The 12,366-nt window shown below is 38.8% G+C and overlaps 1 protein-coding gene across 1 annotated transcript in view; it reads left to right on the top strand.

Moving 5' to 3' along the window:
• The window catches only part of LOC116063522 (sialoadhesin-like), a 40,018-nt gene extending 31,972 nt beyond the window's left edge, over positions 1-8,046 (top strand). Inside the window, exons 5-6 of the mRNA XM_036006358.1 lie at positions 6,072-6,178; positions 7,998-8,046. Of these exons, the coding sequence (XP_035862251.1) occupies positions 6,072-6,178; positions 7,998-8,046 (156 nt within the window). The remainder of the gene's footprint in view (positions 1-6,071; positions 6,179-7,997) is intronic.
• Positions 8,047-12,366: the final 4,320 nt, after the last annotated feature.

The raw sequence follows: 12,366 nt of genomic DNA, 5'->3' as shown, positions 1-12,366 counted from the left end.
ACACACACACACACACACACACACACACACACACACACACACATACACACTTAGACACACAATGTAATCTGGACAATCTCATGTCGTGTTCTACGTGTAGAAAGGGAACTGGTTTCTGGGACATTGTTTGGAGTTCTCAGAAAACGTCACTAAACACATCTGTAATCTTTCCTCCTCCCATTGAGTATCTTCGTCTTAAATCTCATTTGTTTTTTATCTGATTTTACAATATTACTGCTGAATAAATGTATCAAAGAACAGGGGCGGAGGGTCTCAGCCCAGACCTATAGGGGGGTCTGGGGGGCATGCAACTCTGAGACTGTTTAGGGACCCCAGTCTACAGAAATATTCAAACACACCATTTTAAAATAGGCAACAATAACACATGTATACTGCATGAGATTATCATAAAGTATGCGTGTGTGTAAAGGGGAGACTCGTGGGTATGTACAGAACCCATTTTCATTCAGATATCTGGAGGTCAGAGGTTAACGGACACCTTTGAAAAAGGCCATGCCAGTTTTTCCCTCTCAATATTTATATATCATATACATACATATACAATATTGCTCCAAACTTTAGCTTAAGTTTGTTGCCTTGCACTGAAAGTGCGAAGCAACCTATTGTTTTTGGTCACATTATTTTTACCAATTTTTCGTTGCATTTTTGATGGGGTTAGAATGCACGAAAACTCACAAAAATTGACAAACGTCACAACTGGTGAAAATTGCAAAGATTCCAAAAAATTACATATATCCACCACTAGGTGACGTTATTGCAAAAACTAAAAAACGTTTGGCCCTATAACTCCCAAATCGTACATCTCACATTCAAAAACGATATGGTTTCACGTTCCCTGGATCCAGCTGAATCTCCTGATATAGGCCATTTCCGCCTTGACTTTTATGGGTGAAAAATCGCGATTTATCGAAAACCTTCTTTGCCGAACTCCTCCTAGACCGTGTGACCGATCTGCACGAAACTTGGCAGGTAGTATCTCCAGACGGACCTGACAAAAAGTTATCCAAATAATTTTTATAGGATAAAAATTGTACATATTAGGCACAAACAAATTTGTGTAGCTAAGTATGCAAACACCAACCTTGCCATATCTCGACCAAAATAATAGCTATCAACGCAAAACTTAAGATACTTGTTTGCCGTGACCCTCTGGAGATGCCCCATACATTTTACGAAAATTGGCCGCTAGGGGGCGCTACAAGTACATAAAGTTTATAGCTCATGAACGGCTCATCCGGTTTGTACAAAATTTGATGGGTACCATCTAGGGCCACTCCTGAGGCCACCCCTACAGTAAGGTACTAATTGGTCAGAGTGGGCGTGGCCTATAGGACCCTAATTGATTTGAGCCCTTAGGCACATTTTTGACGGCCTCAATATATACGAAAACTCACAAAAATTGGCACCCACATAAACACCTGGGATCTTTGTGAGACTGTACAGCGATTTGGCCCATACTTGTAAGTGGGCTCCATAGCGCCCCCTAATGCCTGGAAGGCCTTAACTTGGACATAGTTGCTCCGATCATCACCAGATTTAATACCAATATTGCTCTAATCATTGCGAACATATTTCCCATTTACCTTCATTAGCTCCGCCCAACCGGAAGGCGGCCATTTTTAATTATACATTTTTCATGTGTTTTACATTCTTTCAAACTCGTCCTAGGCCGTGATTTCAATCTTCTTGAATCTTTGCAGGTAGTATCTGTTGACCCTCATGACGAAAAATTATCCAGAGAATTTTGATAGTTGAAAAAATGCGCAAGTTACAGCAACTTCCTGTCTAAACAGGAAGTTGCGTTATCTTGGCAACAATTACTCCGATTGCCCCGAAACTTGACAAAGTTCGTCATGGCCAGTTTAGCATCTGTGCCAAACTTGGCGTCAATCGGCCATTAGATGGCGCTGTTTTAATTTTTATTAATTAATCAGAAAAATAGTGATATATGGGAAACCTACTCTGTCTAACTACTCCTGGGGCGTGAGTCCGATCGCCACGAAAACTGGCATGGCATATAGACTCGGAGGACCCTTGTGACAAAATGTTAACAAAAGATTTTTAATAGCTAAAACAATGCGCAAGTTACAGAGGACCAACTTCCTGTAGGTGGGTGTCGAAACAGGAACGGCTGTATCTTGCACACGGCTATTCTGATGGACGCAAAACTTTAGACAGTTGTTCCTCATGTGCCAGTGAGGCTGTGTGCCAAATATGCCAATATGTCAATCGGCCTTTAGATGGTGCTGTTTTCATTTTTTTAATTAATTAGCAAATTCGCTTTGAGTGAAACCGACTTTTTTTTAACTCCTCCTAGAGCGTGAGTCCCATCTGCACAAAAATGTACACGTAGACTCAGTGGACCCTCATGACAAAAAGTTATCAAAAGAATTTTGATAGCTAACACAATGCACAAGTTACAGAGGACCAACTTTCTGTAGGGGGCTGTCGAAAGAGGAAGTTGCATATCTTACCAAGATTTATTCCGATTGACTCCAAACATGACAAACTTGTTCCGCATAGGGGTTTGAGCATCCATGCCAAATTTAGAGTGAATCGGCCATTAGATGGCGCTGTTAGAATTTTTGTTATTAATTAGCCACATTGCGATATGTGGGAAACCTACTTTGTCTAACTCCTCCTGGGCCATGAGTCCAATCTGCACGAAAACTTGGATATAGATTTGGTGGACCCTCGTGACTAAAAGTTATGAGGGTCCACCAAATCTGATTTGCGAGGGCCCGTTCATTGCTGCTTGCAGCTTTAATTAGCTTTGTATCAACTCATTTGGCTTGAATGTAATGGACAGTTAAGCACTAAAGCTTTAGACCTTCAGTGATTGGTTTATTTGGCGGCTTGTTTTGCAGCAGAACAGTCTGTGAACATCTGACATAGACACATTACAGAGCAACATGACGTTAGATGCTTCAAGGTTAAAGTGTTTCCCTCTGACTGTAACCGCTAGCCTGACAAGCCAGACCCACATCAAGATGTTGGGTCTGGGAACTCACCATTGGCAGGGCTCAATCAACAACCAACCAACCAGAGCAACACTGGTTGATAGATTAAACTTTAAACTCTGAACACATCTTCCTTTTTTAAGAATGACTTCAGTGGCGTTCTTTGTTCTTTTCTCAAAGAAAAGCTTAACTCCAAGTCTTCCAGAGTTGCGGCCAAAGCCGAGTCCAAAGACCGCTGTTCACCAGCAGCAGCAGCAGCCATCTTCTTTGTTTTTAAGTAGCAGGGAATTCACGTGGAACCGTCGCAACTCTGCCGTCATTATGTTAAGCCCGCTCAAGGAAAGAATATGACCAATTCTGCTCAAGCTCAAAAGGCCAGCGTTTTCTGACTCTACTTGGTCACTTCTCAAGCTACCTCTGTGTTCCTTGACTGGTGGACCAGAAAATAATACTCAGGATTCGCTCAATTCAATTTAACAAAACTTTAGTATATGATATTTCAAGCAGAATACAACTTATGCATCATGACAAACAGGTACCCATGCATAAGGACCAGACCCCCTTTAAGACATGTTTTTTCTCGTCCTAATGCCAACAGTCTGTCTGGGAATCTAGCCCCGTCCTATCCTCTGCCCTACTCTTTTATCCTTCTTCAGGTTCCTCCTTTTGTCATGGTGTCTGTGCCGCTAATCAGTTGGTCATAGCTCAGACGTTCTGTCCCCCGTGAAGATAGCAAAATATGCACAAGCCCTGGAATCACTCCGGTTCTCTCCTCCTCTCCTGGCCTCAAGATTGTCTGTCACTATTAGATATTATACTGGGTGCATTCTGTCTCAAATGTTTATCAGGAGCAATTTGCTCCTTCTACAAATGTCTTATCCTACACGGGACAGACAAGAGGAGAGAGCAAAAGCGATTCCCAGGCGTTCAAGACATTCTATTCTTAACACAATATATTTCTACACTGCCCACCGACTCTATACACGATATAAAATTATGTTAACAGGGCTCCCCACCCCAAGCACCGAGATTAAATCTGGACATTCTTATCAACCTGTATTTTACCATTTAATCAGGACTAATAGTATAGTATGTTATGCCCCCTGCTGGTCATATATTAAATTAAAATGCTCAAAGAGAAAAGTTCCATGGTTTCCAAATACAGATATTCATTATAGTATTGAGTGAATACCATTGCAGTAACTATTTCCCTAAAAAAATGTTAATGTTTTTAATGATTTTAAAATAAAGTTTGATGAATGGTGTTAAAGCTAGAATGCCCACTATAGTGGAGCTAAATGAGGCAATTTTATCTTGATAAAAATAATTTATAATGTAATAACTAATGTTAGTAATAACTGATAAAGTTATAAAACAGCAAACCAAATGTTTTATTTTTATAAGCTACACAATAAAGGAAGAAAATGGCAAAGAAATAAGAGGTTCCTCATCATGTTAAATAGTGTGTGTGGAAACCCCCCCAGGCTTACAGAAATGGTTTAACCCAACTGCTCAGGAGCCAATGGGAACTTATGACTCTCACCCGTTCAAACTGGACAAGTGGCCAAAGGGCTCACAATCACGTGATATTAACGCATCATTAACGCGTCGTTAACATGTTAACAACACGTTGACAACACGTTGACAACACGTTAACAACGCGTGAAAAATTGACGCGTTGTTAACGTTGTTAAAAAGAACATCAGGAGGAAATTAGATTAATAAAGTGTTACATGTTAGACACAAAATTTGATAACACAGCTAGGAAGGGACTCAGTGTGACTAACCTGATGTAGTGCAGGGCTGATTCAATATATTAATATATAGGCTATCCCAATATATATATATATATATATATATATATATATATATATATATATATACACAATGTATACACTGAAATGTATTGACTTTTTGTAATGATAATATATTTTAACATAAAACATCCACCTCACTATAAACATAACCGACTACAGGTACATTTGAAACTTGACACTGGCATACAAAAGCATACAGTTGATGTAAGATAAACATTAATATAACAGTAGGCTAACATTAATCAAGAAATATCGTGATAAACTACTGAAAGGTAACATTTTACTTCACTGTATAGCCTAGAACTTAAATACATTTTGCTGATAATAATTCACCTATATCCTAATTCTCCAAACACTGACTAATTATTATTATTAAAAAAAACTTTTAACACAGGATGCTGTCGCCTGTCTCCATGACACACACTCACACACACACACACACACACACACACACACACACACACTTCTGTTACCTACAGAGAACTGCTGCTATCATCTCTTGTGTATCAGAGAATGAAACTTTGACGCTATAACCCTATCACACGATGACTCTAGTGTGTGCCCTAATATGTAAAACGAGTAATTGTGGCCTCGGCAGCTCGTGCAGTTACTGCGAAATGTCACTACTTCAAAGTTAGCTGCCGCTGCCTGCCACAAAGTTAACTTGCCTGCTGACTGTTTTCATCCTGGAGGAGACTCGTTAACCACGGCTAGAGGCTACTATAACAAACCAAATGTGCATGCATTCTCATTCACTTCAAAAGCCCACTTACCGGCACTTCAACTTCGAACTTTCTCTCCTTCTTGCTGGCCGCCGACGGACTGTGTCCCGTTCACTTAATACATCCATGCTGTGGCTGTGTCCAAGTAGCGCTCCTGGCAGGAAGAGGACGTGCATCACACGATAACCCTGGTCATCATGTGATATGAAGGTTTAGGTCATTTAGGTAGCTAATTATTATTGTTAAATATTCTTCTTAAACAGACCACTTGTGGGCCATCGTCAAAGAGAAAATATGAAAAAAACAAATATGGACAAAAAAAAGGCACTTTGGCCTTGAGGGGGCAAAAGGGCAGGTGCTCAAGCACCCGTAGCCCCTCTGCACGTGCATGCTGTTCTCAACGGCCTACCTGGTTAAATTAAGGTTAAATTATCTAACTATGAATCAGACGTGCCGTTTGGGGTCGGGGACAATCCTTTAGGGTTCTGAGGGTTTTAAATGAAAATAAAATAAATAAACTCTTCTTCTGTTTGATATTTATTCATTTTCAGAACGGCGGAGAAGGTGGAGGACTCCATCATCTACAGCGCTGTAGACGGCACAATCAGAAGACAAACCACACCGTGATAGCAGATAAACTTTTTATTTATGTTTTCATTTAAATGAAAAATAAAAAAATAAAAAGTTTTAAATTTTTAATTTTGTGTGTGTGTGTGTGTGTGTGTGTGTGTGTGTGTGTGTGTGTGTGTGTGTCTTGATGAAAAGTTATGAATCAGCTATAATATTATGTTCATTTCTCCTAAACAACAACCAATAAAACCCACCAGATCCTTTGATTCTTTTTGAGAATGAAATGATTAAAACTTAATTTAATGCTCTCATTAGATGCACAATTGCTGTGTATTGTTGTCTATGGTGTGTGTTTATATTATATTATGCCAAAGCCAAAAACAAATTTCCATTTTATGCAAATCTAATGGACAATAAAGTTGATGTACCCACAGTGTTGCATGATGGGACAATCCTGTTGGAACTGGGATGTTGATGTTGATTATTATTGAAGCCCAACGGTGCACGCACAAACACACACTGTGTTCATGTGTGACATCATCCCTGCACATTCACAGACAGACAGACAGACAGACAGACAGACTAATGGAAAAAATACAATACTATGTGGAGAGAGGGTCTGTTAATTATATTAGATAAAATGGGAATCAGTGGGAGAATGTATAATGATATACTAGACTTTCTGTCACAACGTACAGTTAGGGTCAAAGTTGGTAATGGAATAAGTAAAGAGTTTATGTTGAAAGTGGAATTCCCCAAGGAAGTGGTATTAGTCCCATATTATTCAATATTATGGTAAATGACATATTTGAAAAATTAGGGGAAAGGAATGAAGTGTTGTTGTATGCAGATGATGCTGTCATATGGAAAAGGGGACGCAACATATCACACATAACCACAGCTGTTCAAAGAGATTTACAAGTAATAGAACAATGGGGTATAGATTGGGGATTTAAGTTTTCCATACCTAAAACAAAGGTTATGTTCTTTACTAGAAAGAAGATCCCAGAAAGTTATAACGTTATGTTGTACCATCACTCAATTGAAAGGGAGAAGAAATTTAAATATTTGGGGATATGGTTGGATGAAAGACTTACATGGAAACATCATATAGAGCATATCGAAACAAAATGTAAAAAGGGTCTAAATCTAATGAGGATGATCACTGGACAGTGTTGGGGAGCAGATAAGCAGTCTTTGATGTACATATTAAAGCTTTAATAAGATCTACCATAGACTATGGATGTGTAGTTTATAGTTCAGCATGCAAAACATATTTAAGAAAACTTGAGAGGATTCAATTCAAAGCTATAAGAATAGCTTTAGGAGTTATAAAACAAGTCCTACGTGTGTTTAGATTAGATTAGTAGAATCAGAAGACTCTCCACTCAGTCTAAGGTATATTAAATTGTCTCTAACATACTGGGTCAGGTTGTTGGGAAGTATTAATAATCCAGCAATTTTAGTTCTTAATGATTGCTGGGAATATCAAACAAAATCAAAAGGGTTTCGTTGGAACATCAACAGTATAGCAGAACCAGTGGCCCAACTACCCAGTGTCAGAGGGGTATGCAGCAACAATTGTAACTAATGTTAGACCTACCTGTTGCCTTCCCCTCTTTCCTGATCCACCATCCTCACACCTGAATCAAATGAACTCACTGTTAAATATAGCAGCCTAAATTCAATTCTTAAATCAGCCTAGTGATGGCATCAGATAAGACAACTAGTCTAGTCTGTTAACATGAACTTTTGCAAGCCTTTATAATTTATTTTTACCATCGCTTTGGCGCCCCCTATGTTGCTGTGCCCCTATGCGCCGCATATAGCGCATACCCACTTTTTGCGCCACTGGGCAGAACAATATGGAATTAAAGACATGAAATGTAGTCCTTTTCTAGTTCTAGGTGCTATTCCCCCATGGATTCTACCATCACCAGAGTTGGCGGTGACTAAAAAACTGACTGTATATATGTACATTGAAGCAATACTGTCGTTAAAAACCCGCTGATCGCTGTCCGATTCTGTGAATGAATGGCCGCATTGCATTGTGGGATATCAGCTTTGAATGCATCTAGCTCGGATCATATCGTAATGTTCTGTATTACAGCATACTGTAATATTTCACCGGTAATAAGTCTATTTAAGTCTAATAATAATATTATTAAAATAAAGAAATGAATACCATGATAACATCTAAATAAATGTTGATACATCTAGCGTTATAGTTTTAAAAATATAAATAAACAAAAAAGCAACCCAGCTTCCCTGGCCGAAATAGACCGAAATAATAACATTAAAAGAAATACATATAAACCATGATAAGATCTCGTGAATAATGTTGATTAAAACAGCGGTTGTTGGGCTAAAAATGCCAATGATAAAACTGTCACAGATTTCGAGTTAAGGGGGCGTGTTTTTTCTTTCGTCTATATCTGACGGTGTTTGATTAACATGAATGTCTATCTGACGGACCCCCTCGTCGAAAAATAACGCAACGGGTACCTTCCTGGCATTGAAAATTAACGCCATACAACGTCATACATTTGACGAGTAGGGAGTGAGACTGTGTTGAGACTTTAACTTGTAACAGAGTATGTATCTTTACAGTGACCAGGAAAAGGCTGACACGAGGCTGGTGTTACATGCAATACACCTTGCACAGTCACATTCTCGTCTAATTGTCAAATGTGATGATACAGATGTATTAGTTTTGCTTCTGTACTAGTCATGCAAAGGGATGTTTGGATCCTCAGCAGTGTGTATGCACTCTGGACATGGCCTTAAGGAAAGATTTGTCCCTATCTGTTTGATCGCTCAGAAGCTTGGAGCAGTGCTTTTGTTTACCTGCATGCCACGCCCTCACGGGTTGTGACACCACAAGCAGTTTGTACAAAATTGGGAAGGCCACTGCTCTCACAAGACTGAAGATACATTTTTGTGAGTTTCAGGAAATGACCAAATTTGGACTCTCTGGTTGCGTGGAAGAGGCTTTGCCTGTGGCAAGAAGGTATGCCCTCCTCCTGTATGGCCAAAAGAAAAAGGTGGATGGGCATCCTTGTACCAACCTGGATGAGCTGAGGTACACACTAGCATCTACCACAGATTCGTCAGCAGCAAATCTACCCCCAACAGAAGATGCCTTCCAGCAACATGTGCTGAGAGCCTTGTACCAAACAGCAGTGTGGCGTCACAGCCACCTGGTCAAACATCTTCTCTGGAACCCAGTTGGTAGAGGATGGAGGCTCAGAGAAGATGGGTGCATTGAACCTGTGATGTTCTAGAAGGCACCAGCATCTAAAGAAGTTAGAGACATCACCCACCTCTACTGTAAAGACGGAAACTGCAACGATGCCACCAAATGCCAGTGTCTTTCAGTGGGCTTGACCTGCACAGAGTTTTGCTCTTGCCCTTTCCCAGGCTGTCCAACTATGACCCACTTTGTCACTGATGACAATGTGGATGAGTGACAGTGGTGTGTTACAGTTGTAACATCATGGGGGGCTGATCTCCCCAAAGTGGCCTCTGGAGATGGCCTAACCCCCAGAATGGCTACCAAAAGCAGTTGATGTTCCAAATGGTTGCTGCTAGAAAAAACCAGCCTGAGAAGAGCTGGAGATTCAGTGAGGAGAGGGCTCATTCCCCCTCAGAGGGTTTGATTTGTTAGATTGACATTTGTTTGATTTAAGACATTTAATTTGTATTGTGTGAAGTTATAGTTTTATTAAAAGGCTCATTAAGGTCAAACTGAAATCCTGACTCCTGGTCTCCTGTTTGTGCTATGGTAAGGTGTTATCTTTTGATTTCAATTGTTTCCATATGGACTATGGAGGATATATTTAGTCATAATTCAAATTGAAAGTCTAAAGAGAAAATGAAGCTAGATCAAATTAAAACTATTATTATTTTACTACCCTACTAGAAAAAATCATGCCATAATTAAATTTAAAAAAGAAAAAGGAAACTGAAAAAGCAAAGTTGAAATGTAAAATGATAATTTGAAAATGTAAAGTGCAATGTAAAAAGTCAAATTTAAAACGCATAGCCTAAATATAAATGCTTAAACTGAAATCTTTGAAATCTGTTATTGATTGAAAGAAACATCAAATATGAAACTCAAAATGGAAAATGGAAAAGCTTAAATGGAAATACTTAAATTAAAATTAATAATATAAAAAAACTGTCTATAACTATACGGCGACAACACCACAAGTTGAGGCAGCAGGGCTGCAGGGAGGAATGTTATTTATAAGGCAATGGCATCAAATTGGTGAATGTATTCTTACATGACTGACCATGTGGCCTAACACACAAACTCACCAGGACTGAAAAGGAGCATTAACAACTCCACGCAGTTCCCTATCGGTCTGACAGCGAGAAAGCAGCAGACAGTACAGCTGGTAAGAGGCTGCCTTTTGCGACTAGCTAACATTATCAGCTGTTATTTGCTTGCATGCATGACTAGTTAAATTTATACCATGGCAACTTGCAGAATAGAACACAGGCAGTGTCAAGTCATTTAGGGCGCAATATGCTCTGTTAGGAAAAAAAATCAGCTTCCTGCAATTGTCTGGGGCCTACCTGGAGATACTGGCTAACAGGACCAGCCGATTGGGCTATCGTAATTAACCTGCATCTGATTCAGTTCTGTGTCATGGCAATGTGTTAAGATTACCTGTTTGGGTTCAATCATTAATGTTTATTTGATGCCAGCATTATAGCTGCTCAGGTTGAACGGTGTATCTGTAGAAGACACCAACACAGATCTTTAGTGATGTCACCTCGCTACGAGTCCTGAACTGTGAACTGTTATTTCATGAGACAAGTTTACCTTTCATCCAAGACAATGTATTATCTTTCTGTTTTTGAGAAGCACAGTATAATATGGGGCCTTTAATAGTATTGTTATGAATATGAAAATTACACATCCACAGTAACTGTAAGCAGCGATACTGTGGAAGTTGTTGAAATGAGAGACAAGCAGCTTCTTTCTGACTATACTTAATGCTACACCTCTGTGTAGTGAGCAGCATGGCAGTGATACAATTTCTGAATTTCAAAGCAGTGGCTGAAAACTTATCATTAAATTCTTCACAAAAGTCACATTTTCATTGTTTCTTTTAATATAAAGCAGCGCAATCAGGAAATGTTAGGTCTTCATCTGCAGTAACTTTAAAAGACTCCTATATGCAAACAGAAAACGTAAAATGAAGATTTATAAACTAAAATCAGAGATGCAGTTATAATCATATAACAGCCATTATTATCATATAATATCAGCCATAGCTAGCAGCAGTAGTAGCAGGATTTGCCCAGGCAGAGTACATCCATGAGGCAGAGCCGCTCAATTTGGACTTCCTTGTGACATTACTCATATATATATATACTGCCCTGCCAAACTCAGTGTGCTTCCCAGCAGTCAGCTCCCCCTGCTGTCTATAAGGTGCCTCTGCACCCCTTTTGTTTCAGACCGTCCCACCAGCCTTTGGGCCACGCCTCCTCATTTACATTGACAAGTGTCAAGTCAAAATGAAAAGCCAAATGTTAAATCGAAATTGAAAAGTTGAATCTTAAAATGTCAAACGGCAATTGCCAAGTGGAAAATTCAAAAGATAAAATTGAAAATTATAAAGTCCAAAGACTAAAATAAAATTATTTCTTTTTTTCTATTTGAGATTTTAATTTAAGTATTTCCATTTTCCATTTTGAGTTTCATATTTGATGTTTCTCTCAATCAATAAAAGATTTCAAAGATTTCAGTTTAAGCATTTATATTTAAGCTTTGCATTTTAAATTTGACTTTTTACATTGCACTTTACATTTTCAAATTATTATTTTACATTTCAACTTTGCTATTTCAGTTTCCTTTTTTTAATTTAATTATGGCATGATTTTTCCTAGTAGCATAGTAAAATAATATTTTATTTTGTCTCGCTTCGTTTTCTCTTTGGACTTTCAATTTGAATTATGAATAAATATATCCTCAATACCCCACTGATAATGGGTTTTGGACTTTAGACAATTATGTCAGTGTTCCATTATCTTTCATTTTGGACACCTCATATATTGAGTGAAAGAACACCCTGATTTGTCATGCTATATTTACATATTTGGTATTGCTGGATTCAGCACAATTCCACCTTTCCAACAAGCCATCATATGTGTTTCAACAATTTTAGCAGTAAAATATGTTTAGCCAAGAATCCATTTCATATATGGGAGACCTTAGAGATGAGGAAAAACATTGTTGTGTTTAGTTCTACCTCCGGTAGGGGT

The sequence above is a fragment of the Sander lucioperca genome, chromosome 10 (assembly GCF_008315115.2).
Source record: "Sander lucioperca isolate FBNREF2018 chromosome 10, SLUC_FBN_1.2, whole genome shotgun sequence".
NCBI lineage: Eukaryota > Metazoa > Chordata > Actinopteri > Perciformes > Percidae > Sander > Sander lucioperca.
Note: the sequence above shows the minus strand (reverse complement) of the source record. Positions and strands in the feature narration are given on the sequence as shown.